This window comes from Trachurus trachurus, assembly GCF_905171665.1.
Source record: "Trachurus trachurus genome assembly, chromosome: 24".
NCBI lineage: Eukaryota > Metazoa > Chordata > Actinopteri > Carangiformes > Carangidae > Trachurus > Trachurus trachurus.
Genome location: NC_139910.1, coordinates 12,272,626 through 12,300,602, shown reverse-complemented (window position 1 = coordinate 12,300,602; position 27,977 = coordinate 12,272,626). Strand labels below are relative to the sequence as shown.

Below are 27,977 nucleotides of genomic sequence, written 5' to 3'. Positions count from 1 at the left end.
TTTTTAACCATTTGACATTCATCAGTTGTTCCTAATGCTAACACCTCCTACAGTTTTAGGATTTTTTTTTTCTTTTAATTGTTCACAACAATAGCATGATACATAGGATACATTTCCCTTCATTTACAGCCCCCCCCTTTTTTTTTTTTTTTTACAGCTGCACATAATCTTTACACTTTTAATCAAGAATCATATAAGAAAACAGTATAAATATACATTTGAATATGATAAGATAAAAAATAATAATACATTGAAAACAGTAACAATTAATCATTGAAAATAAATAAATAAATAGGACAATTTTTTTGAGGAATTCTTGTGGGACATTATTATGATTATTATTATTGTACAACCAAGTAGTAAGAGCAGGCTGCATGCCCTTCAACATAGTGCAGCTCCGTCCAGCGGCCACAGACCGACGGACAAAACGAGCGCGCCGGTGAACGTCTCTGTCTGTACGTAAAGCGCTTGCGTCAATGTTTTCAGGCCCGTGACTAGCCAACGTGCTAATCCAACATTCGGAACGTTACAAAGATTTCCAGGAATAATAAACCAGAGATAGCTGTTTTTTAATCGCTTTAAACGCCACCCGAGTCGAGGTATGTATCCATGGACGTATCCACGGACATCACAATTATTCCGAACTCATATTTCATCCACAAAAAGTGAGTTTTGCGTGTTAGGGTAACACCAGGTGTAGCTAATGTTAGCTTAGCTCCTGTAGGCTTTTTTACCGGGTGAGGTAGCGTGCTTAGCGCTAGCTTTAGCAAACAGAGCTACTAGTTGATATGAGTAACTTGATTTGAGGATCAATTATTTGGCTACAACTCAATGTACTGTGATACGATTAAATAGTCTTAGTTTATGATAATAAACTAATGTGGTCTTTACCACATTGAACGTACAGCTGGATAGTGTGAGGCTTAAATCGATGCCTGATGTATAACCTCTGACCGCACTAAGACCAGTGTTGTTTGTGTTTTCCGGTGTCCTTTTGAGATAATACTTGAACCGTATGTCTAATCCAGTAGCTGCAGTGCTTGAGGACTGAATCCTAAAGTGAGTTGTGTATTTTGGGCATTAATGAGACCACTAATAGGTGCTGCTACTCTTCCTTCAGGTCGGTGCTACTCACATCCACAATGTCCTTCCCCCCTCATTTAAACCGACCGCTTTTGCCCCCTCCTGGGATTCCTCCTCAGTATGCTGGCTTCCCCTCAGGTAAGCACCTACCTGTTGCACAATGTATAGGTATGATATCATATCTCGTCCACTTTATTTACATTAGTGATGATAATGTTGTTGCAAAACACGTGTCAGTGACAGGGGCCTGGTTTCTGAAAGGCTGCATACGTGTAGTATCAGTATCAGTGATTGAAAATGGTTGGCTAATATCTCTGCTTTTTGATTTTCCAGCTTTGTCTCTAATTGATGTTCTCTCATATTGGTGGTTGCAGGGACTCCAATGATACCAGTTCACATGGGCATCATGACCCCCACTCCTACAGTGATGGTGCAGTCTATGCCTGTGCTCAGTAAACCACCAGTAAAGAGGGATAATGCTGCCATGCGCCTCAAAGACAACGATGAGAGCAGTGGCCCCACCACCACCGTCTTTGTGGGGAACATATCAGAGAAAGCTTCAGATATGCTGATCAGACAGCTGCTGGCGGTAAGTGTCTGCAAAGTACATAATTAGTCCCACAGAATAGTGTTGTTAACCAAGATTATTTTTCTTTGGGAATGCGATTCTCCTATAATGCAACTATCGTTCTGAGTTTTTGATTGATGCGGCTGTATTATATAATTTAACAGCAGCACTAACTAGTAAAAGTAAACATTTTGTTTGCATATACAAATGCCTAACTGTCACTGTGCTATGTGCAATTCACTTCTATTTGAACTGTGAACTATTTTTCCTTTTGCCAATGCTGTAGAAATGTGGAATTGTCCTGAGCTGGAAGAGAGTCCAGGGAGCCTCTGGGAAGCTTCAAGGTAATACATAACACACACATAGCAGCATCTTTTGATAAGGACGTATCCATACAATGCAATGCTAAGTTAGATTATTGTCTATAAGTATTAAAGACATTTTCACCAATCAGTAATGATAGAATAATTAATCAATCAATTGTCCTATAGAACAATAGATTATGTAATTTTAACCTCAGTATGTATTGCTGTGTGTGTTGCAGCTTTTGGGTTTTGTGAGTACAAGGAGCCAGAGTCTACGTTACGATCCCTGCGGCTGCTTCATGACCTGCAGATTGGAGACAAAAATCTCCTGGTGAAGGTGGATGCAAAGACAAAAGCTCAGCTAGATGAGTGGAAGGCTAAAAAGAAGACTGCAAATGGGGTATGAATCTGTTTTTTTTATTTTTAGAAATTCCTGGTTGTGAGTGTAAGCAGTATATTTGTATTATAGGCCTCAGGAGTCAATTATGCTCTTAGCCTCGTTCCAGATGTCTTTGTCCCTGGCCACACCTCATTCTTAAATTTAGAGAATCAGTGATTCAAGTATACATGTGTGTTTATCTACCAAGTGATTAAAATATTTAAATGTTTTCCTGTCAGAATGCAAAGGTTGAAGATGGAGAAGACGACGAGGAAGAGGTTCTAGATGAGGAGACCAAGAAGAAGGATCAGATCATTAAAGGTGCTATTGACGGGCTGATGAGGGAATACGCTGCCGAACTGAACGCGCCATCACAGGACGAGGACTCTCAGCGGCGAAAGAGAAAAAAGGAGAAAAAAGAAGAGGTACGCAAACCATTTTTCTGAATTATTTCCCATCATCCATCATTATTCGGTTGAAAGCAGGCGCTGTTATTTCAAGGTATTTTTTACTGCCTTTTTCCCACAGGATGACATTAACACGATCGATATGGAGGAGGACAAGAGAGACCTGATTTCCAGAGAGATCAGTAAATTCCGTGACACCCACAAGGTAAAGTGGCTCCTTTGATATTTTAATTGACATTACAGGTTTTGGACAGCAGCTGCTCACATAGTTCACCCCTAGAGCTTGCAATTATTTAATTGACACATTTACCAAGCTTTTTTCTTGATCTCAGTAACATGCATACTGCGCTACAAATTGGCAGTAGTTTAAAAAAAAAAATTCACACCACCAAACACCTTAATTTGCCCCATATTATATGAAATGTTTCATGTTCAGTATTCAAACACCACAAGCAGGCAGACAGCTAGTGTTTTTGTCACCTTTCTCAACACCTGTGACCACCGTAGTGCAACTATCTAGGTGTGACCATTATAGATCCATTCTTCATTCATCACACAAAAATGCATGGAGACGATGTAAAGTTACTTTAAAGCTAATCTATTCATTAAACCCCACCATTATGATAGTGATCATATGGTGACTAAAGCAAGATGAATCTCAGAGCTTTGGAAAAAGTTGCGAGGATAGGATGTAAGTATCAGCCTTTATTTACTTTATACATATACTGGGCGTCCCCCTCTTGAGGACTTGCATTGGAGCAACTGCACTGCACTGTGTGTGTGTTGGCCCGGGTGTGAGGGCTTCACCATTTGACACCACAAAGGCACTTTTGCTACTTTATGGTCCTGGATTTACAACAGCATTGGCTGTTTCACCCCCTAAAAAGCTGGAAAAGTCAGTGAACCTGTGCGAGTCCTCTGTAAAATATGGTCTGTATTAATGGTGTTCATGTTGAAGCACAAGGACTATTGTCAATAACCACTGCAGTGACTTTGGCTGTAGCCTTTTATTATGCTAGTGTGGGGGGGCGCCCTGTCCACAGCAGCATGCTGATCTGAAGACTGACAAGGTACGTGCTCTCTGTATGTGCTGTGTGATCTTTCTCTTCCATCTCTTACTCTCCATCATTATCTGACACTTTTGAGAGAGATAGTTCTTTAGGTTTATACACATTCATACACAGATAACTGTACTCTCTAGTCAACGGATCATTCCACCTGGAGAAAAGATGGAAGTTGCAGAAATCAGGTCTCGCATTCAAGTTAAAGTAAAAACAAACAGTAAAGAGAACATTGCCAGTGTTACAACAGTACACTTTGATTCTCCAATAGAAAGAATTGCTATTATTAAAGCAATATCACAAAAACATGACTGCAAACAATGAGTAAAATCTACACAATGTTATATTGGTATAGCAAAATTATATACGGATCATTATTTGCTCACGGCAGAGCAGTCGGACCAGTATTTGTTGTAGGAGCCCAGGCAGAAACTGTGCAGAGGTAAGTAAAACAAACCAGAACAGATCCAGGATCTTACACCTGACGGTAAATTCAATTAAACAGTTGAGACACATTATAGAATAAAGGATAATGACATGAGATACATACATGTTAACAGTACATCTCATATCCATCCATCCATCTCTCCAGCTGCCTTACACCCGAGGCTTTTAGTCCCGTCTCTGTTTCTTGCAGCAGACCAGCCAGCTGACTTCCTGCGGCTTCAGATGACTGTTCAACTTCAGGGTACATTAAAGTTACATTAAACTTGAGTTCATCCTACCGTCGCACTTGCAAATAGAACAGCGAGACATCGATCACGGCGTTGCTTTTCGTTCTATTCAGGACTCTAGTTCTGTACCAGACGCCGTTTGTAACAATAAATGCTATCAAGCGCACTCAAAGCCTTGTGTGTAATGCCCATAAAGGCAACACTGTGGTGTGTATGTGTGTGAGAGTGTCTGAGTAATGAGTCGAGAAGAGCTGCTGAAGACTTCTGCAGGGGTAAGACTGCTTCTACAATTTCATTTATCTGTGCAGAAATGTAACTGATGTTCATGATGTTCATTTCTTGATCTTTTTTTTTTTTTTTTTTTAGCACTTTACTGAATTGACATTGAAGTAAAGGCTATTGTTGTTTCTGATGATATTGATTATGATTATGATGATGCCTAAGCAAGACAGAATCCCATAACGTTTTTCCCTTGTATACCGTGTGACCTGCTTTCCTCCCAGGCCTAACTTAAAAGGCTTGTAGGGGCAGCGAAGGGCTGAGTCCATAGTTCAACACCTGTAAGTCACAAACACCTAGTTCAACAAAAGACTGACGCCTGTTTTCTGTTTTTGTTTTCCTTGTTCTGAGAGGAGGACTCTTAAGGAGAGAAAAAGCATTGTCTTTTTGCAGCGCATTTTTCTCGTTATGAATGCCTCAAGCTGAACATGTTCCACAGATCTTTTTGACCCTTGAAGTGGTTTCCAGCTCCACCCTTGTTAATCTGTAGTTTCTAATGCAAGTTTGAAGCAAAAAAAAAAAAAACAGAAGCACTTATTGTATTGCTTTTAGATGAATGTCGAAGCTGTCTCTCAGCGAGGGAGAGCCTTTTGGTCCATCCAGGTTTTCCCACAGTTCGAGTTTTAGGATTCCAGCTTCTCGCACAAGTCTTGCACTGATTAGCAAAGGGCATGCTACCGTATGAAATATCTTTTAGTCTAATCCTTAAAGTCTGGAAACCACTTGATCTGTGCACAGTAGCAAATTAACTCACCGGACCCCACGTGGCATCGGCTGAACCCGTCTGTGTTTTGCTCTGCAGAAACTGGAAGAGGAGAAGGACAAGCGGGAGAAGGAGCGTGTGGAGTTCGAACGGGAAAGGAGGGATCGGGAGAAGGAGCGGGAGCGGGAACGAGAGCGGCGGGACCGCGAGAGGGAGAAGGAACGAGAGAGGGAACGGGAGAGGGAGAGGGAGCGAGAACGGGAGCGAGACAGAGACAAAGACCGCGACCGCAGGCCCAGAGACCGAGAGCGAGAGCGAGACAGAGACTGGGAGAGGGAGAGGGACAACAGGAGCCGGGAACGAAGCCCCGACCGCAGCCGATCCAGGTAGAGGAGGAAAAACCTTTCATGTCGAAGGCGTAGAGCTGTGTAAACGTTGACTGTGATGGATTATCTGTCTCAGCAAGTGTGAAAAGTGATGAGATTATAAGACTGAGCAGCAGCCAGCAAGTTTACTTTACTTTAGTATGTTGGGTCAAAGCTTTTCCCTGGTGATTAGAAGCCATATATGCCCACAGCAGTCGTTCCACTCGTCTCTGAACCACGTGGGCCTGGACAGATCGACATTTCCCCGAAGGCTCTGTTGGTTTTATTCTTTCTCTCAAGAGACGGTTCTGTCTGACCCTTGTTTTTGCAGGGAGGTGAGTCGAGACCGAGATAGAGAAAAGAAGCGAGACCAAGAGGATGAAGAGGAGTCGTACGAACGCAGGAAGCTGGAGAGGAAACTCCGAGACAAAGAAGCAGCCTATCAGGAGGTAGGAGGAGGCGGGATGGCGACCTGTTGGGTCGGAGGGAGAGCACTGGCTCATAGGTTCAGTTTTCTCTAAATCGGAGAAAAGGTTTTTAATAAAATCAACACCTTTTGTATCGTTCTCTTTGCTTGATGTTTTGAAATATGCTGGTATTTGCACGCGGCTCACCTGACACTGTATTTACTACAGCGTCTAAAAAACTGGGAGCTCAGGGAGCGGAAAAAGGCACGAGATTATGCCAAGGACACCGAGAGGGAAGATGAGCGCCGCCGAGAAATGGTGAGAGGACTCGGAGAGATGTTCACAGAGGTGTTCTGCTGAACTTTGATCACTTGGTCTACACATCATTTATGTATATATAATATATCCTATTCTTCTTAACCCAGTGAAATTCAGTACATCTGTTATGGGGCCAATTTGATCTTTAAACATGAAATTCATTGTCATTAAAGGACTTTTTTTTATTGTTTCAAGGCCTGTTAGAGAAAAAAAGAATAAGACATACGTATGCAGTGTTATGCTGAGTAGATTAGAGTAAGACAAATAAATATATTTATCCTGAGAAAGCTAAGAACGAGCCTGTGTGTCCTCAGGTGAAGGAGGGCAAAAGGCTAAAAGAGTTTCTTGAAGACTATGATGACGACAGAGACGACCCCAAGTACTACAGGTGAGCAACTTGGGAAAAAAAGCTGTCTTGACTGCAGGAATAAATGCACTTGTGTTTCTGTACAGAAGAGGATCTATATCTGACATGCAGCATTTAAATAATGTGGAAAAATTCAGCTGTGTGATATTTTACATCATTTAATGAATCAATAGTGTAAGAAAAGCTGTGAATTGTGTGCAAACATACACAGAACGTATGCTCCTAAACACTATTTATTAATTTCACTGCTCTGTGTGGGGGATCTCAGCCATGTGGCAGACAAACATGTAAATACGTAGTACGACGCAGCAGCAGCAGCAGCAGCAGACGCTGTGTGACCCAGATCTGACTTTTTCATAGCAGATGCCATACTGCAGCTACAGCCATTGTTCTAAAGCCTGTTATTTTTGGTGTGACCCCTAGGGGCAGTGCACTGCAGAAGCGTCTCAGAGACCGGGAGAAGGAGATGGAGGCGGACGAGCGTGACAGGAAGAGAGAGAAGGAGGAGCTGGAGGAAATCAGACAGAGGCTGCTAGACGAGGGACATCCAGACCCAGACGCAGAGCTACGCAGGGTATGTTGGTCTGCAATGATAATGTGTGTGTGTGTGTGTGTGTGTGTGTGTCTATCTGTGGTGTGTGAGCATGCTGTGTGTTGCCTTTGTGAAGGTCACTTTATCATCTGAGTGTCTGCACCTCTGCACATCAGGGGTGTCCAGCTCTCGTTGTCCGCCCGACCTTCTTTTTCTGGGAAACACAGCAACTGGGTGTTTTATTTTCTGCATCTCGTCTCTTATTGGTCCAGATGGAGGAGGAAGAGGAGGAGCGTCTGAGACAACCTCCCGTCATCCAGGAGCCGGAGCCCGAGGAGGAACGGGTGGTGGTGGAGCGCCACAGGGGTTCTTCACGAGACCACCGGGGGGAACGCCGAGCGGAGCAGGAGCGGCCGGAGGCGCGCCCGAGGCCCGCCCCCTCAGACGACGAGGTGGAGGAGGGCGAGGACAACGATTACGACAACGACGAGGACAACCCCGACGTTAAACCGCCGTGCCTGAAGCCCACGATGCGGCCCATCACGGCGGCGCCCTCGGTGTCGTCGGCCAGCGGCAACGCGTCCCCCAACACGCCCGGGGACGAGTCGCCATGCGGCATCATCATCCCCCACGAGAACTCGCCCCCCGAGGCGTTGCCCCAGGAGGAGCACCGGCCCAAGATCGGCCTCAGCCTCAAGCTCGGTGAGGTTTCAGTTCACACAGAGGATGAAGAGCGTTCTCCAGAAATTTCTCTATTTTACATCATAATTAAACTATTTTAGGATTTTCAGCTGTTGGTCGACACATTAAGCAGTTGAAGTTGTTCAAATTTCCACTATTCTCTGACATTATATGGACAAAATGATGTTAAATCAAGGCACTGAGTGAAAATAACTGTCAGTTTTAGGCCCACTCTCTGTTAATTTCTGTAGAATTAATTTTAGTTTGGTTTAAAGGTTCAACATTTTGGCAAATTGGCCCATTGCCATAATCCCTGTAGTTTTAGGAGTACGGTAGGTTTGTTACCTTTATTTGTCGGTGCAAGCTATTTTTAAAACGGCGGAGCAGAGCCGCGAGCTGCTCAGAGCTACGCTACGGAGGCTGATGGGATTTCTTGGTTTCCCAAGTTGTTTTCGAGGCAAATGCAGAGACTCCTTGGTGAAAAACTGCCCCTGCCAGGAACAGTTTTGCATGAATTTACCTCGTTCTAAAAATAGCTTGCACCGACGACAAATAAAGTTAACGAACCTGCTGCTATGACTATAGGGATTATGGCAATGGGCCAATTTACCAAAATATTGAACTATCCCTTTAAGTTGAAGGAAAATCCATCATTCTACATTTTATTACAACATACATAACAATCCTACAGTACAGTCCGTACGTATTTCTGCACTGATTGTTGCCCACATAGACACACAATGCACACTCTCTGTTATCAGTGGGTTGTGATACATCTTCTTAACATGAATTTTTGTCATTGTACCAACCACCCACCCACCACACGGCACAGCTCTGCTCCCTCCACACACTCTGGCTCGAGTGTAAAAAAAAACTTACAAGGCTTCTTTGTTACAATTGTGCTCCATAACATGAAAGTGCAGAGAGCAAAGAGCCCCATTATCTGTGGTTATTGAAATTTAGTTTGGATAATGAGGGAAATTAATGCATAGAAGACAGATAGATGGAGGAGAATTAGTGCAAATAAACTAAATTGTGAACTCCAAACTCCATCAGATGCAAAAGATTTGAGTTGAAGCTGTGATTTAAAGTGATTTATTCATTTAAGTACACGCAGAGCATCCAAACATATATGTCAATGACTCATTTGGAAATGAAACTCGTCCTCTTCCAGGAGCCGGCGGCAGCCCCAGTCAACCCAACGCAGGCAAGAGGAAGAAGCTTCCAGTGGACAGCGTCTTCGACAAGTTCGACGACGAGGAGACCGACGAGCAGCCCCGCAAGAGGAAGCTGGTGCCGCTGGACTACGACGACGACAAGAGCCTCGGGGTGGACGGCGCCGGGCTCTCCAGCATAAAGGGAGCCAACTCCGAGGAGAAACGTAAACACATCAAGACCCTGATAGAGAAGATTCCCACCGCGAAACCCGAGCTGTTCTCCTACCCACTGGACTGGTCCATGGTCGATGCGGTGAGGAAAAGAGTCTCGTCTCTATTTAATCTCTCTCTGAGCGCACAAGTGAACTAAAGAATATTAAGGTTGAATATTGGCCTTGAGGGGAATGAGTGATGAGTCCTGATAAAACACCACAATGAGTGTATTCACCAACTTTGCACTCCTGACCTCAGAGTTATTGAATGAAGAGACGGGGAAAAAAAGATTTATTCACTTCTCTCTTCTAGTTTTTCCTTCCTTCTAGTTTTTTCCTCACAGGTCTGAATTGAACAGTGGTAGTAGCCATTGACAAAATAGCAGCAGATCTGATCTGATCACCACTAACAAAAACAACTTGTGCTTTCACCTCTTCCTGCAGACGTTAATGGACAGACGAGTTCGCCCTTGGATCAATAAAAAGATCATCGAGTACATCGGAGAGGAGGAGGCGACGCTAGTGGACTTTGTCTGCTCCAAGGTAATTTATTGATTGTGAGATGCTTATACACTGCTCGTCCAAAAAAAAGAGTCGCACACTCTAATATTTTTTTTGTTGGAACACCTTTAGCTTTGATTACGACACGAGTTGCATTTATTTTTCAAAGATTCTCAATGGGGTGAAGGTCTGGACTCTGTGGTCACATTGGACCACGTTTCATCCTTGTAGATATTGTTTTCCCACTCTTCTTCCAGTTTTTAATAATGCATTGGACAGTTCTTAACTCAATTTAGTAGTTTCAGCGATCTCCTTAGATGTTTTATCTGCTTGATGCCAATAGTTTGACCCTTCTGAAACAGATTAACATCTTTTCCATGACCACAAGACCATCTTCCCACATGGTTAATAAATGTCGACTGCATCAGTTAGGGTTAAATAAGTTGTAGCCAGCTGAAACATAATCATCCATACAGTAATTATCCAATGGGAAGCTCTTACCTATTAGCTCAGTTAAATCCTAGTGGTGACAGGCAGTGTATGTTGATCTGAGTTCATTCAGACCTCATGGAAAATGAAACGATGAAAATAAAATGTGTTTTTTTTTTTAATCTTGTTCTCAGGTGATGGCTCACAGTATGCCACAGAGTATCTTGGATGATGTTGCTATGGTGAGTAATCCCTCACATGCTTTTATTTCATGTTCATCTTGACTATTTAAAAATCCTTTTGGCGTTCGTATTCCTGTATTTTTATATTGATTTATGAGTAATGACGATGAGTTACTGAGTCAAATGTTTGTCTCCCTATTTTTTCATGTGCAGTTTGTTAAATTCTCTCTTTTTTTTTGCTCCCACTCAGGTTCTCGATGAAGAAGCTGAAGTTTTCATTGTGAAGATGTGGCGGTTACTCATTTATGAAACAGAGGCTAAGAAAATTGGACTGGCAGCCAAATAAGCAAAAAAAACAACACTGAATGAAGATCAACTTCTTTTTTTCTCCCCCCTCCTCCTTCCCCTCCATACACAGTGTAAAATAGTGTAGCGCAAAATGTGTCACCCAAAAACGAAGCGACTTGTTCATACCAGTACAGACTGTAAACTGCAGATTCTTGCTCATTCACACATTTGCACACTTCGGGTCTCGTCTATTTTTGTCTCAACATACTCAGGCTACCTTCACCTCCTCTCTCCGTTTGCAGGTGCTGACTGCATTGGTGTACTTTTGTGTAAATACAGTGTCATTATTTGACTACGATGAAATACTTGTGAGATTGAAGCTGCTGACGGCCACACAGGACCATTGATGTGTTGCCAGATAAGTTGTCTCTTGGTCCTATACTTTTATTTGTATACATGCCAACTAGCATTTTATAGGAAGAGTCAGTCTGCAGGATGGTGACGAGCAGCCGGTTTAGTATTTAAACGTGTGAAATCTGGCTCGCAGTTGAACGTGGGCTGTCAAGCAGGCAGATGTTGAGAGTATGCAAAACTACAACAAGGATGTGATTTCTTTTTTTTGTTTTACAGGATTATTTATTCAGGGTTTTGGATTCAACTCCAACTTATTTCTGTCTTTTTTTTTTTTTTTCTTTTCCGTGTCACATTCCTGATTAATGTGTTGGCATATATTCTCATTTTACAAAACACCTACTGTCATTTAAAGTGCGTCTAATCGACAGGACCCACAGAATAACTTTGGTGGTGACATCACTGCAGCTGTAGAAGCACACACACACACACACATCCACATCATGACCACTATAGAAAAATGAGCTAAGAACGGGAAAAAAAACTGATTTGAAGTTGTGAAGATGCTCTCCATTTGTTTTTGTATTGGTGAACATTTGAATAAAATTGATTTTTATAACAGTTTGGTCACATGTGTTTGACTTCCTCACCCTCACTGTCATAATTTTTTTTCTTTTGCAACTGCTCTGTTATTAAATTAGATTAAATCACAATGACAGGCAGAGCTGGATTAAATAAATGGATTACACTAGGCAAACTGTATATTTGGGCCCCCTCCATCAATGTTATTTATGAATTGAAATCTGAAACTTACCTAAGTTACTAATAAGAAGTTAATTCACATTTTACATAATGTGACCAGAGTAAAAAAAAAAAGTACGACAGTAAAAACACTGGTAAAAACAGAGCAGCTACTAAAAGATCCTTTACTTTGACTCTTTGACAGGTTTAATATTTCTCTGACATGTAAAGGAACATGTTAAGATTATATATTTTTACCACATGGATGAGACTGTGGCTGTGTAAAGTCCAGTTACTAAAAACAATTTAGCGTAACATTTTAGGTTGTTAATGCCAATTACAGGGATAATAGACTACTAAATCAAAGTACTTCCAATTAAATTTTAACAAAGAGACAAATGGTGCAGGGATCAAAACATGCAAAAAATTATATATGTGGCTTGAGACGAGCATTTAAATTTGCGATACTGTCTATAACAAAAATCTGGGACCTGTAAATCTAAAGTTTGATGCTTTGATAAGAGACTTTTTAACACAGCTTTGCAGATAATGAATATATGCATGCTTTGTTTGGACCAACTTTACAACTGTGGCCGAAAACGTAAAATATATTCCCTCAACTCACCGGTCAAAGTGAAACAGGCAGATGTTAACGTACATTTATTTATTCCACTCACAGCAAGCCAACAAAGACGCATTGAGATCAAAACTTCCAGAGCTTTATTGATGCCATGTGAGCTGAACAAGAGCAGGTCTCGTCAGTAAAAACCTTCAAACTGGAAGAGAAAACAGCACACAATCAAGTCACCTCTGGCTGGTTGTAGAGACAAGACCAGCACATGTGTTGTTGTTCCCCCATAAACCCATAAACCAATCACATCCAGTGACCCCGCCAGAGATGAAGCGCCATGGAAACTGAAGACACTGGGCTTATAAAGCAAGACGCAAGTGAAGGCCACTGCTTGTAAACAGCTTTTAGAGTTGTTATTTATTCAAATCGATGTTCTTAAAAATAGAAACTATATTGATGTGTAATCGGTATTGTAACTTTTCCTTGTGTCCACGTCTGGGTAGGACGACCTGCTAATGAACAAACCTGAATGTTTGCCAATGAACTATTAACGCCGGTTAAAGTTTGCAATGTGAAAGTTAACTTCTGTTGGACTGAGCGACTGTGGCCAGGTCGGTCCACGTTATTTCTCCTCGGATGTTTTATTCCCCCCCCCTCAACCAGCTTCTCGTCTCCCAGGACCTGCTCTAGTCCTCTGTCTTGGCCTCCATCTCCTCGGCGTCGTCGTCTCCGTCCACCTCGGCGTTCTCCCGCTCTAACCTCTCCAGCTGCCGGGCGAGCTCTGTCTCATCCGTGTCTGTCACCACCTTAGGCTGAAGGGGACAGGTTACAGTTACGTTATTTAAGTAATAAAATCTAGGAACATTTCTGTTTGGGTGAAACCTTCTGATCCCACATAAAAAGAAAAAAAGAAAAGTTTCTGCTCTGTTTTGTGGAGAAAAGAATGTGGACAAATGTGACGAAAAACTGTTTCTAAACATTTGATCTAGTACAAATGTTATCATTGTGACTTATTTTCTCTTGCCCATCTGTAAGCACTTTTAAATCCAGGTTAAAAATATTTCTCTTTTCGTGTGCTTATAGCTGAGCTCTTTTTTAATAATTTTAAACTTTATCTATTTTCTTTTCTCTCTCTACGTTGTATTCTTCCTTGCTCTTGCTTTTAACTCCATGTTTAATGAGACAATGAAAGAAATTATTTGTTTTCATGCTGTTCTTTTTAAATGTTTTGTCTTTATGTAAAGCACATTGAGTTGCCTTGGTATGAAATGCGCTATAAAAATGCATTGCCTTGCCTATTTTTCCTGTGTTTTTTCCCCTCTTTCTTTGTATACTGTTAAGTAAATGATTCAATAAAAATTGTTTAAAAAAAAAAAGGAGGATAAAAGATTATATTTTTATAAAGAGTGATTGACAATATTATAAGATTTATTTTGAGAAAACAAAGAGTTGTAATTATTCAACACAGTTTATGAGAGAAGGCCATGATCTAGTAATAAATATTTCACAACAAAAAACAAAAACGTTCATGTTACATATCAAGTCACACTTGCAACTCAAGTTTATCTATCTGAGGTGAGTGATTGCATGCAAAAACACAAAGTTTATACTGTTTATACTGTACACTATAGAGTTCAGTGGTGTCTCGTAAGGATTCGAGTCATGTACCATAGATATTTGATTGTTTTTTGGGTGTTTGTTGTGGTTGAAAGAATTGCCCTCATGGGTTAGCGTTGTCGCTATCCCGAGCGCCAATCTAGGGGTCAAAAATGGCTGGAATTCTCCTTTAACCTTTCCTAAAATACTCAAAAATGTTTTTTTCCCACCAAAAGCAACATCATATTTATCACAGATGAATTATCAATTTAAAAAAAAACTAAACTAAACAGGGGATCTATTTAGATTTCTGGCTTTGGTTGCAAATCCATGTATGAAAGTTTAAATATTCATACCTAAGATAATTAGGTCACTAAAAACTACAAATAAAGAAACAAACAGGTCCAAGGCTGCACAAAGACAGAAGTGTCTCACCTCCATCTGGATGTTAAAGACGCCTCTCTTCTCCTCGATCTTCTCCTTGATGGCGGCCATGGCCTGGTTGAGCACGGACAGACCCTCCGTGCGCTCCAGAGTGGTCGTCGTCATCACGTAGCGAGGGGGAGCGATCAGGTTGATCTGTCGAGAACCAGATGACGTCAGTGCCGAACGACGGTGACTGTAGCAGCTCATCCTCACAAAGAAAAAAATCTAGATGACTACCTTGATGGGCATGGCCTCTGTGGAGCAGCCCAGTCCAGCCCTCAGAGCTTCCTTCACTGCGTCGATGCCCTCATACCCGTAGCACGCCACTTCAATGTCTGCAGGAAGAGCAGGGGAGAAGAGAAACTGTTACCACACACTGTGTCACTGTTAGGAACAAAAATAAACAAACTTAAAGCTGCTGCGTTGTGGTTTTTACCTGCTCTGATTTTGACGGCCTGTGGAGTGAGTCGCCTGTTGATGTTGTCGATCAGCACGGCCCTCTCCTCCTCTGTTAGATCCAAACCGTCCAGGATGGCCGGGTCTCTGGAAGATGGAGGACGTTTTTACACCGTTTGATTTCACCTTGTCGTGTTGAATACTAACTGATCAAACAGAGGGATAAGACAGACACTAAGCTAACACAAATGCAGCGACTTACGATACAGCCTGTTTGAAGACATCGTACGCTCCGTATCCTGGCCGCTTGTATTTCTCATCAAAGACCCAGGCCGTGCGCTGGTACAAGCTTTCTAGCTGCTCGTCCTTAGTGTACTCCAGCACCTCTGCCACGTGTCGCAGGATACTGTACACCTACAGAAACAACACAGGGAATCAGGGACATGCAAAAGAGATATACATCAATAGACCTGCATGGTGAGCATGCATAGAGGCCATGGCGGTTGAGTGCATTACTCATTTTTTTTTTTTTTTTATAACTGTACTGTACATTATTGGCCAAACTGATTAATCCAGGTGTGTCTGACCATTGTGACTACTCAGACACACCTGGATTAATCAGTTTGGCCAATAATGTAAGACAGGAAATAAAGGAGCAGCATTAAGTTCAGGAAGTAGTGGAGCTGTGCATAGAGCCCATTGCAGGTCTGTTTAAATCTCTCTGTCAGGGCTCCTCGGCTCTTAGACGACTCTTCTTAGTTTATTTTGACTCTGTCAGAAATCTTGTGAGGACCTGGTCGTGGCCAGTTTATGGTAAAATGTTGTTCTTTCAGTTACAGATTAACGGCACTAACGGATAAAACGGTGCATTCAGACACGTCTGTAACCGATGCATCAGTTTGTTCTGCAACATCAGTTTCTGAAGGTCTTGAGAAGCTCTTTGCTTTTCTCCAAATATCGCTACATTTCAATTTTTTGAAGACGTTAGTTTAGGCGGCAGCTCATTGTTGTTAAGGCGGCCGCCTTAACAGGAAAGCGCTGCGGGAAACCCTGTAGTACAGTGAAATTCTTTCTCTGCATTTAACCCATCCCTGAGGAGCAGTGGGCAGCAGTGGAGCAGCTCCTCAGGGACACCTTTTTATAGGCGTCAACTGGACTAAAGCTGCTGATATTACTTTGCACTGATGGGGACAGGATGACTTTCTAAATACTGACAGACTCCAGCTGCTTTCTTGGCTTTCCAAACCTTTTTGTACCTCCTTTCATGTGTTCAATACTTATTCCCTGTGTAATTTCACTTTATTACACATAACTTAATTGATGGGCATAAATGTTTGGATTTCTTTGTATATGTGCATTACTTGGGTTGTTGCCAACATCTGGTGAAAATTTCATGTCAATAGATCTATTAGAAATATGTTTTCTGAGACAAATGTTGACACGTTCAATACTTATTTCCCACGCTGTATATATATATATAAAAAAAACAAAATCTCACAAACTAAAATCCACCTGAACAGAAATCTAAGATGAAGGAAACATTAAAGCAGATATCAGTGGAATGTTTTTGTTAATATAAGTCCTAAATAGTCCTATTTTCCGTCAGCAATCACTTACATGAAGTATTTCAGCCTAAACACGAGTCTCTCCGTCACTCTGCTCTGCTGTAACCCGAGGAGAAAATTTTCCTTGTGGGATACAAGTGTTATCCAATGAGGAGAGAGAACGGCATGAAGGGCTGTGTGTGCAGCCAAGGGATGCGCGTGAATGTGGTGACGTAGCACGAGGACCAATTGATGCCTGACAAGGGCGGGGGCTGCTAACTCATGGTGCGTTCAAAGAAACTCGTACTTTGTGTTTTTCCTTCCTGTGAAGTCATACCAGTTCGATCTGGTACGAGTTCACGGGTCGGAAGTTACGAGTGGCCGTTATAGGGAACTTTCACAGACAACAGGATGGTAAAAACACGAGCTACGGGTTACCTGGAACGCTACCAAGTCGTAGTTGTGACTTGAAGCTGTAACTTACGGTTTCAAAAGCCTGCCTTGAACGCAGCATTAGCCGAAACGGCCGTGAAGCTGATATCTGCTTTAAGACAGATTTCTTTTTGCCAAGAAAGAGGGAAACTGCTCAACACACAGAAACAGAAACAAAAACAGACAAACTTTCTGAGTCCAGTAACAACTTGACTCACAGTTTTAGATTTGGTGAACTTGTCTTCACACTTGATGGCCTCCTCTGGGGAAACTCTTCTTTTTGATAAATCGATGTAACCTGAAGACAAAGGAAGGGGAACGATGCAGTGAGACCGTGACAGCCAATATGATGAACTAATCAAATAAAACAACAGTAAAATCTATGTCAACTTAAAAAGTCAATCTATCACAACAACTTGTTGAGTAAAACTGCACAGCTTGGTCTCTGCTCTCCTGTTATTACAAGCCACTTTATCTTATCTTCCCTTAACTTAAGCAATTTAACGACATGAGTCTGTTTTCTGGACATTTCTGATAAGCAGTCACCACAATCAACATTATATCGCTATTAAACATCTAGTAACAGCTCCCTTGTTGATAACCACGTTTACAAAGTCACTTCACACTATAAAATAGTTCATGGTCATGAGTCAATGTCTTTTTCACCAGCAGTTTAGTTCCTTTAGGTCTGTTTGTCCCTCTGTGGCTGAACTCACCTTTTTCTTTGTCTACTCGGATGACGACCACGCACTCGTTGCGTCCTATGCGGATGAGCTTGTTGATGGAGCGGATACGTCGACGCGACAGCTCGCTGAGGAGGATCATGCCCTCGATGTTGTTGTACTCCAACAGGCTGACGTAGGCGCCCATCTCGGCGATGGACCTGACGTTCACCATCACAACATCCTCCACCTCTGGGAACCGGTGCTGGTAAAATCGACAGCTGAGCCCCGGCATCGCTGTGAGGGAAAGAAACAAAAGAAACAATAAAAACATGCTCCTGCATTATGGGAATTGTGGGAACCATCAATTTGAATTTAGGCTTTAACGAATGAGGGAAGCAAAGGTTTCTCAGCCTCTAAAAAACTTTCTCTCTAATAAGTCCAATAACTAATTAGGGCTGATTAAAATGATAATATTGAGCAACAATTCTTGAAAATACAATTTCAGATTTATGTTAAAGCCAAAAGGGCATCTCATCCACTGGTGTTATACATGTAAACGTCGACCTTACGTTACTAAAGCCAACGCCTCAGTGTTTATTTGAGGAAACAGAAGACAGAAATAATCTACCATAGGACAAGATGTCTGGAAAAAAACAGGATCTTTAAAACACAATAGACAATAGACTACACAATAGACCAGGGCTACAATTACACACTGCAGTTTGACTTGTCAAATCTGAACAACATTAACAAGAAATATGTGAAGAAGTAGAGAGAGGATGAACACTGACAGCAGATTCAGTATTATTATACATGTGAAAAACACACAAACAAATATAATTTCACAGGTTTTTCCTTCTTTGTACCAGATCTGGATCATACACGAGTGTCTGTAGACTAGATCACACAAAGCCACAGGCTGTTTAAAACACTGTTTCAGGTTTAGGAGGTGGACACTGACTCTCTCTCTCTCTGTCGTATATAAATGATGGTTTCTTTTTACTGTTTCATTTGTGGCGCAGCTGAATTGCACTGCGACCTACCAGAGGTTGTCTCTGTTATTTAGTCCACTTTCATTCACAAAAATACGGTGGATTTCACGTTATGAACATCAGCAGAAAGGTCTAGAAGCACTACAATGTGACACGTTTGTTCATTCATTATCAGGGCGGCGGTTTTTCAGAGTAAAAGGCCGAGCGACTGAGTTCACCCACTACAATGTAACAAAAAAATAAAAAATAAAACACAGGGAGGTGAAGCTTTAACTAGTGATTTTACAGCTCTGACACGGGCTGCTTTGAATTATTTCACATTTTTAAGCTGATGAATGGGATGATGCAATGCAGACACACGAAAAGCCCATCACTGATTTATGAAAAAAAAAAAAAAAGTTAGGGGCGCAGAAAACGCAGAAATAAAATAAAAGAACCCCATTTAAAACACAAACATGGCAACACAACTGTGGGTTTATCTGGCAACAAATGTCCCAACGGTAGCGGATAAATAGATGTAAACGGTTTGTTAACGGTGCTGTTAGCTTCCCAGCTGGTTCACTGCTCACATGCGGCACATGCACCGCTGCTGCCGCCGCGGCTAACGGCTAGCGGCTAGCAGCCTCCTCTGCCCGGTTAAAATGCCTCGTTTATCAACAACCACTCACCTGAGTCATATGGTTACAGAACAATACACTGGAATATCCTGTCCTGGCGGTGTATTAAACGTCCGATTGTGTTTTCCTATGTGGTTTTTTTCAATGAAGTACACGGGCCCGCTAGCTCACATTCATGGGGTGTGCTAACGTTTCGACCCGGAAAAGATCGTGCGAGTTCGACGACACACGCATGCGCAGAACGCGCCGGGCTCGTGCTGCGTTCAAGACCACTCGGAACTCGGAATCTCCCGAGTTAAAAAAAAACTCCGGTTTCCGACATCAAAGCGATTGAGATGCACCACGCTAGAATAACCAAAAACAAGTTGGACCGGGACAAATTTTGCATTTAAAGTGCCTCACGTAAAAGCATTAAAACATTACAAAGGGTACAAAAACAATTTAAAAAAGAACGTTGTGATGTATTCAGGGATTTAAATGCATTTCAATTGATGTTTTCCAAATAGCAATTACTTCGAATACTAATTACTTTATTAATTTACTTTATTTATTAATTAGGGAAATTCATTTTTAGATTAGAATAGTACTTTATTAATCCTTGCCTGAAATTATTGTGTCACAGCAGTTTAAGAGAATAAAATAATGTAGGCTAGCAATAATATTAAGGATACAGCGACAAAATCTGTATAAAATTACAAATAGACATAAAACATATTTACAGTATGTACAAGTGCAGGTGTGCGACTCTTTTAGAACTATTATATTCAGTATTAAAGAGTCTGTTGGCTGCTTTTACCGTTGACGGTGTGGCTCTGCACGGGTGGTGCAGCTTGTTGTGTGACGTCAGAAAACCGATTCCCGGTGAAATCGGGGTTTGTTTCTCCGACTTTGCAGAGTGGGAGCTCCGATTTGAGGTGGCGTTTGATGGTTTGATTGCACTTTTTTTTTTTCCAAGTAGGTCGGAGGTCGGAAAGCTCCGAGTTCCGACTTTGCCCCGAACGCGGCATCAGTCACGTGACCAGAGCGGTCAGCTGATCATCACCGACACAGAGAGAGAGACGGACAAGATCACGACCGTCGGCTCCGTGTATGCTGCTAATCCTGCACGAAAAACAACTACTGTTTATCGCAGTACATGTGTAGACTAATACATTAGCACTTAACCTAACGCCTCGGTGTTTATTTGAGGGAACAGAAGACGGAAACAATCGACCAAACGACGGCAAGATGTCTGGAAAAGAAAGGATCGACGTATTCCCCTCCAGAATGTAAGCAGCTTGTTTCCCGAGCTAAGTTTGCTAACCTGCTGTAGCTAACACTGCGCTGTGTTGCTGATTTGTTGTTTTTTTCTGCGCCTCAGATCGATGATTTCTCGCTCACATCTTCATTTATGTTCCATGATTGTTAGTTTATTTGAGTGCACGAAAGAGGAAGAGTCCCCAGCTGTTGTCATGTCATGTGATGTCTCCTCCAGCATCATCCCAGTGTGAGCTGTCACTGAGACACCTACTGACACCCAGACGGTGAAGGCTTTGACCTGAACGTTGTGTAATTTGTGTATCTACAGATCAGTGTCCAGATCTGGGTCTAATCAATCTCACATTTTGATTCAATCATGTCAGTGAGAGGGAGAATCCTAAAAAGGGCCTTTTATATCTGATAAACACAAAAAAGAGCACCAGACTGAGGTTAATTCTCACAATCTGAGGATTGTACATGTTTTTTGTACATTTGTCACAACAACTTTCCAGCTGTGACTTCTAGTAGCTCAGTTTTCTAACCAGAGCCAGTTAGCACAAGCTATATAAGTACAATTTCATTGTGGAAAATGCAAAAAATATCAAACATTATCAACAGCAGGATAACTATTGTTTTATATAGATTCAAATAAAGATGGATAATCTGTCAGATGTACATGAGAGATGCTGATTTGCTGCAGCAGCCTTAATTGGGTAAATTCCCAAACTGACTGTTAGTGAGTTATGATTTGCAACAAAAATTTAGATGGCTGGAAAAAAATGGCTGAAATGTTGTGTGTTTTGTTGGATGTGGCAGGGCTCAGACCATCATGAAAGCTCGGCTGAAGGGGGCTCAGACCGGCCGAAACCTGCTGAAGAAGAAATCTGACGCTCTCTCCATGCGCTTCCGTCAGATTCTTCGTAAAATTATTGAGGTGAGTAGAAAACAAAATGCACAGTTGCTGAGATATTACCAACTATGTTCATGAAGGTGACAATCTCCTGGGTCCCCTGACTCTTATCTCTGTTCCTTTAGACGAAGACTAAGATGGGGGAGGTGATGAGAGAAGCTGCCTTTTCTTTGGCTGAAGCCAAATTTGCAGCTGGAGACTTCAGGTATGAGTCAAATAAACATTAAGTGATGTGTTCTCATGTTTTAGTTGTGGATTTGTCTGGGACTCACGTTTGTAATTCTGTCCACAGCACAACTGTAATCCAGAACGTCAACAAAGCCCAAGTGAAGGTCCGAGCCAAGAAAGACAACGTGGCAGGTTAGCCTTAAAAAAAAAAATCCTCATCTTCTTTTCGATAAATCACTGGACAAGCTCTTATGTGTATTTCTAAAACGTCTTTCAGGTGTTACCCTGCCAGTTTTTGAGCACTACCAAGAAGGCGGCGACAGTAAGTCATGTCTCAGTTGTCTATTTGCTACAATTCGTCATCATGCTGAGATAAAAAAATAAAAATAAAAAAATCAGTAGTTGTGCCTGTAGAGCAGCAGGAAGTTCTCACCCTCCTTGTGTCCGTCAGGCTACGAGCTGACTGGTCTGGCCAGAGGAGGAGAGCAGCTCTCCAGGTTGAAGAGGAACTATGCCAGAGCTGTGGAGCTGCTGGTGGAGTTGGCCTCCTTACAGGTAGGGGGCGCTGTTAGAATTGGCTCACTTTTACATCACTTACTCAAGTTTAAAGGGGGTAAATTAAATTATCTAGAGAATTTCCACTTTGGTTTTATAAATGTGAATTGTTTTACATTTCATTCTACTTTATACTATTTCTTCATTTTGAAGGCGAATATTTTCCTTTTTAACTTTACTATATTATATCTATGACTACCGGTACTAGTCTCACTTTCACATGCCAAATTTTTGAATGGCATTTGTGAATATTTTATGTATCACATTTTTGAAAAATAAGACTGTAGTGAAAATGAACAGAACTTCTCTGTATATTATATTTAAAGGGATAGTTCAAAATTTTGGCATAATCATCCCTATAGTCATAGCAGTAGGTTCGTTACCTTTAATGGTCGGTGCAAGCTATTTTTAGAACGGCGGAGCAGAGCCGCGAGCTGCTCAGAGCTATGCTACGGAGGCTAATGGGATTTCATGGTTTCCCTCATCCAACCCATCAAATACACAATCCAACAACTCTAAAACGCTCCGGTGGACAAGTTGTGACCTGCACATTCACCACGCTGTGAGATAATAATGGAACATTAAGAGACAGAGTTGTTTTAGAGGTAAATTCATGCAAAACTGCTGATGCGTGTTCCCATCAGGGGCAGTCTCTGCATTTCTAAGTAACGAACCTACTCCTAAAACTATTGGGATTATGGCAATGGGCCAATTTGCCAAAATGTTGAACTACCCCTTTAATAACTCTGACACATATCATCCACTCTTTCTGTTTACAGACTTCCTTTGTAACTCTGGATGAAGCCATAAAAATTACCAACCGCCGTGTGAATGCTATCGAGCATGGTAACATATACATTGTTTTTCACATTGTTACCTTTTCTTCTTTCAAACACATTGTTGTCACTTTAATCATCATCATCAATTTTCCGTCCCGACTTTTCAGTGATCATCCCCAGGATCGAACGCACCCTCACCTACATCATCACAGAGCTGGACGAGAGAGAACGAGAGGAGTTCTACAGGTGAAGACACATCATCATTACTGTTCAGATTTAAAAGGCCGTTTTCCCCAATCAGTGGTTTCTCTTGATCTGTCTTGGTTGTTTTTGGTACACCACGATCTCAGTTACAGCTGTCACCCATGGTTGATTATTATCGATTTTTATATTAATCGCGATTTTTTTCTGGCGATTTTTGGCGGGGACAACCAATCTTTATTGTACGATCATGTATTCTGTGCCATTACACTCGACAAAGTCAAACTGGCCTGTTGTGTTCGTTTGTTCACAGATATCTTTTGAACAAACGAACACAACAGACAAACTGATGTGATGTGTGTATTGTTTTTTGTAAATGTGACTTATGATGAATGGTCAAGTGTTTGGTTCAACCTTGCTTTTGTTTAAGGAAAGAAAATCACAATAATTGAAATATAAAATCGCAATACTTGGTAAAATCTAATCGCAATACTTGTTTAATCAGAATCACAATTTAAATCGAACAGGGACCCAAAAATCGTTAGAGAATCGAATCGGCACAAGAGCATATCGGCCCAGCCCTAGTTGATTATCGTCTTTTTGCTGTTGTTGTTGTTCTCACGTTCATATTTCCTCCTTGATCCAGGCTGAAAAAGATCCAGGAGAAGAAGAAGCAGCTGCGGGAACGGACGGAGCTGGAGATCGCCGCCCGTCTGGCGAAGCTGGGTCCCATCGCGGAGCCGGCCAACATGCTGACAGAGGAGAACGACGAGGACCTGCTGTTCGAGTGAAGCTGTGGTCCAAACGGTCGACGGTCACCGACTTCACCCATCGTCCTATTTATTCTGTGCCTCTCTGGCCGAGTCTCATGTCTTCTCATGCAAGTGATGAAAGTTGTTTTTTTTGTTTTTTTGTGTACTACTTGTCGTTGATGATTTTGTTTCAGTGCCGGAAAAGGTGCTGTGTGTTTCCATATGTGTCACCGTCGCACTCAGCAGTTACACGAAAGGGAGTCGGTTAATTGTAATAAAATAATCTAAATAATAATAAGAATATAATATAAGTGTTTACACATGGTTTGCGGCGAGTGACGTTAAAGAAGCATTCCCGTGCGACTGATCAACTTGTAGATACTTCGGTTCGCTCACGACATTTAGAGCCATTGCATGCTGTAAAGCTTAAAAGGTGGTTGTAGATTTCAAAATGTGTGAGTGTGTGGAGTCTGTGTCGTGGAGGCCCCGTCCCCCCCGTCCCCCCGCCCCCACTGCCGACCTCGAATCACGGGGTTGTTGTTTTTGTTGTCGCCTCATTTGATGAGGATGTTTACCACTGCACCAGAACCCCTCATGTTGAAACCCTGCTGTAAAAAAAAAAAAATCTGTGCAAATGAATCAACAAGGCCCAACACTTCATCCAAAATAAAGATGTTCTAAATATTCAACCACTGCCTGGACTTGTTTCAGGTGACGTAGCTCTGTGAAAAATGGTGACCATTTCTCACCTGAACGCTACATGTGAGTATGAGGCAACGTAGAGACTATAAGTCAGTGTTTTTCAGCCTTGGGGTCGGGACCCCATGTGTGGTCGCCTGGAATTCAAATGGAGTCGCCTGAAATGTCAAATTATGATTAAAAACACCATACACAATCTTAAACAAGTGTATTCTATACTTTCACTTTCTAGAATAAAAATCGAGTTAAAAAAATGCAGCATATAAAAACATCTGAGCTGGTGTGACCTCTGCAGTCATGTGATCGCCAGAAATTTGTGATGTCAAAATGGGGTCTCGAGCCAAAAAAGTTTGGGGACCACTGCTGTAAGTCTTAAAGGGATAGTTTAACATTTTGGCAAATTGGCCTATTGCCATAATCGCTATAGTCATAGCAGTAGGTTCGTCACCTTTAATTGTCGGTGTAAGCTATTCTTAGAACGGAGGAGCGGAGCAGAAGGCTGCTCAGGGCTACGCTATGGAGGCTAAGGGAATTTCTTGGTTTTCCTCATCAAACTCATCAAATACACAACCCAACAACTCCAAAAGGCTGTCGTGGACAAGTTGTGAGCTGCACAATCACCACGCTATGAGATAATAATGGAATGTTACGAGACGGAGCTGTTTTAGAGGTAAATTCATGCAAAACCGCTGATGCGCGTTGCGTTCAGGGACAGTTTTTCAGCAAGCAGTCTCTGTATTTACCCTGTATTTACCCTGTATTTACCTCGAAAACGGCTCCGTTTCGTAACGTTCCATTATTATCTCCTAGCGTGGTGGTTGTGCAGGTCACAACTTGTCCACGAAAGCGTTTTGGAGTTTTGGGATTTTGTATTTGATGAGTTTGATGAGGGAAACCAAGAAATCCCATGAGCCTCCGTAGCGTAGCTCTGAGTAGCCAGACGCTCCGCTCCTCCGTTCTAAAAATAGCTTGCACCGACAAATAAAGGTAACGAACCTACTACTATGACTATAGCTATTATGGCAATGGGCCATTTTGCCAAAATGTTGAACTATCCCTTTAGTTTAGTTTAGTTTAATAAGTTTATTTGTATCAGGGACAATGTACAAAATAACATTAGTCTCGAAATGAGACGAGATGCCTTGTACCGGATTTAGCTTACTAGCTACTTTCCATCCGTAGTCCCTGGGCAGGTGAATAAGAACAATAGAAATATAAGAATTATCAATTTACATAGCATTCTAAACATCCATACACATATGCATATAGGCCTACACCCTCTCACACATCACAAACACTCAGGACATAGTCATATTTCATATCAGTTAACAAAACATACAGTTATTAAAATACTTCACACTTTGCCAAGGTTAAAAATAATTTAGGCTCATGATTAATGCTGACATGTCTGATTTCTTAGGATCCATTGTTTGACTTCCCGGGAGAAAACATTGAAGTCTGTACAGAGTTTCAGATTAGTTGTAAGATTGTTCCATGATTTGACAGATTTAAAAGAGAAGGCAGATTGAGCAAAGGCAGAGCTACGCTTAGGGATGTTACAATCTCCACTTGAGACAGATCTTAAAGCTCTGGTGGAGTGCTCAGAGCAGAGTTTAACAAAGGTTTTCAATGGGGGAGGGGCAACATTATGAATTATTTTGTACACTAGACGGACATTAGAATACATCATTAGATTATCAAAGCTAAGCATTTTATATTTGTTTAGTATTTCACAGTGATGATACTGTCGTGACTTTCTGTCTAATATTTTCAGTGCTTGTTTGTGTAGTGACCTGATGGGTTTCAGGACAGATGGACTTGCCTGAGACCAACAGGACATACAGTAATTATAATGTGACAAAATCATGGCATTGAAATAAGTTTTCGCGGCTTCAACTGTTAATGAGTTCCTGATGTTTCTAAAATTTAACAAGTTATATTTCAGCGTGTGGCTCATTTTCTTAACATGGCCCTTAAATGTAAGAGTGGAATCTAGTATCACACCCAGGTATTTGAACTCATTGACATTTTTTATTATTTCTCCATTAACATATATATTTGGGAAAATAGTATTTCGTTGTTTATTTGAGAAATACATGGTTACCGTTTTATTAGTATTAAGTGTAAGACGAGAGTACTGAAGCCACCGTGTAACTTTTTCCATTGCCATTGACAGCTTCACAGCTACTTCTTCGGGATCTTTCCCAGCAGTGTACAGGACCGTATCGTCCGCATACATCAGGGTCCCTACTTCATCACACACAGATGGAAGGTCATTAATGTATGTGCTAAACAGCAGCGGTCCTAAGATGGAGCCCTGCGGCACTCCCAACACACAGGCTTTAGAAGACGAAGTTTTATCATTGATCCGCACACACTGAGAGCGGTCAAGTAAGTAAGACTGGATCCAATTTAATACATTAACTGAGAGTTTAAATGTTGACAATTTTGAAAGGAGCACTGAATGATTAACTGTATCAAACGCCTTTCTTAGATCTAGAAATAAGGCACCCACCACCCCTCCTTTATCAAGGCTGCTTTTAACGACTTCAAGGAAGTAGCAACATGCAGTTTCAGTAGAATGGTTTGCTCTGAACCCAAACTGCATAGGATGCAGTAGGTTTTCTTTATTTAAATGAGCTACCAGTTGTTCAGCAACTGTCTTTTCGACAGCTTTGGAGATAGCCGGGAGTATATTAATTGGTCTGTAGTTGCTCACTTCCTGTCTGTCACCTGATTTATGGACAGGAGTCACAATGGCATTCTTCAATGAACTTGGAAATATGTTTTCATTCAGTGACAGATTTATAATTCGAGTGATGGGGGTAGTTAGAACATTCTTATATTTTTTAAGACAAACAGTATCAATTCCCCAAATATCTTTAGCCTTTGAGTTTGACAGTGATGATAACATTTTATTTACCTTTGCCTCATCTACATTTTTAAAAAACAATGCATTTGTCTCATTAGCTGGACCAACAGGGAGTTGTACTAAAGGGACATTACCTCCCAGTTCTATAACAGAGTTGAGAAAATAATCATTAAAAACATCTGCGATAACTAAACTGTCAGTCTGCATACTTCCATTTAACTTAAGTTCTATGGGAGTGCTTTTAGGGCGAGCTTTTCCACTGATTTGGTCTATGCCTTTCCATAACAGTTTAGGGTTTCCTTTTGCTTGTTTAATTATCTCAAGGAAGAAATTGGCTTTTGCCTTTCTTTAATGCTCAATTCAGATTTTTTGCTCAGATCAGATTTTTTGTTTGGCTTTTCACATTAACTTTTAAAATGTGGCCTATATCAGATTCCAGTATGAACTGTTGGTGGTGTGTCGTGTGGTTCTGAACTGACCCGCACGCGCAAAAGAAAAATAACAATGACGTCAGGTGCAGCACGCTGTTGATGGATGAAATTAACATTTTTGCTTTTATTTCAAAGTGTTTGT

General features: G+C 41.5%; 4 protein-coding genes across 5 annotated transcripts in view; 2 read left to right on the top strand and 2 right to left on the bottom strand.

Moving 5' to 3' along the window:
* Positions 1-16,655, bottom strand: part of dusp10 (dual specificity phosphatase 10) — a 170,852-nt gene extending 154,197 nt beyond the window's left edge. The window contains exon 1 of the mRNA XM_084000941.1: positions 16,597-16,655. The gene's annotated coding sequence lies outside the window, so the exon portion shown is untranslated. The remainder of the gene's footprint in view (positions 1-16,596) is intronic.
* On the top strand, positions 483-11,857 carry rbm25b (RNA binding motif protein 25b). 2 transcript variants are annotated; one of them, XM_084000857.1, is made up of 17 exons: positions 483-599; positions 1,121-1,221; positions 1,458-1,672; positions 1,938-1,995; positions 2,196-2,356; positions 2,575-2,760; positions 2,864-2,947; positions 5,559-5,845; positions 6,156-6,273; positions 6,460-6,549; positions 6,864-6,937; positions 7,340-7,490; positions 7,721-8,150; positions 9,304-9,599; positions 9,943-10,041; positions 10,623-10,670; positions 10,861-11,856. In XM_084000857.1, exons 2-17 carry the CDS (start codon positions 1,143-1,145, stop codon positions 10,954-10,956), a joined length of 2,472 nt encoding a protein of 823 aa, XP_083856983.1. In that variant the 5' UTR covers positions 483-599; positions 1,121-1,142; the 3' UTR covers positions 10,957-11,856. The 2 variants fall into 2 exon arrangements, with proteins under 2 accessions (XP_083856983.1, XP_083856982.1); XM_084000856.1 differs by having other exon boundaries at positions 494-665; positions 10,861-11,857.
* eif2s1b (eukaryotic translation initiation factor 2, subunit 1 alpha b) lies at positions 12,694-19,491 on the bottom strand. The gene is made up of 8 exons (XM_084000943.1): positions 19,281-19,491; positions 17,672-17,914; positions 17,174-17,253; positions 15,242-15,393; positions 15,020-15,126; positions 14,821-14,918; positions 14,593-14,736; positions 12,694-13,373 (listed from the first exon to the last, which is right to left on the bottom strand). Exons 2-8 carry the CDS (start codon positions 17,910-17,912, stop codon positions 13,248-13,250), a joined length of 948 nt encoding a protein of 315 aa, XP_083857069.1. The 5' UTR covers positions 17,913-17,914; positions 19,281-19,491; the 3' UTR covers positions 12,694-13,247.
* A 767-nt stretch (positions 19,492-20,258) lies between these two features.
* Positions 20,259-24,522, top strand: atp6v1d (ATPase H+ transporting V1 subunit D). The gene is made up of 9 exons (XM_084000484.1): positions 20,259-20,497; positions 21,285-21,402; positions 21,504-21,583; positions 21,671-21,738; positions 21,824-21,868; positions 21,998-22,101; positions 22,881-22,947; positions 23,048-23,126; positions 23,728-24,522. Exons 1-9 carry the CDS (start codon positions 20,457-20,459, stop codon positions 23,870-23,872), a joined length of 747 nt encoding a protein of 248 aa, XP_083856610.1. The 5' UTR covers positions 20,259-20,456; the 3' UTR covers positions 23,873-24,522.
* Positions 24,523-27,977: the final 3,455 nt, after the last annotated feature.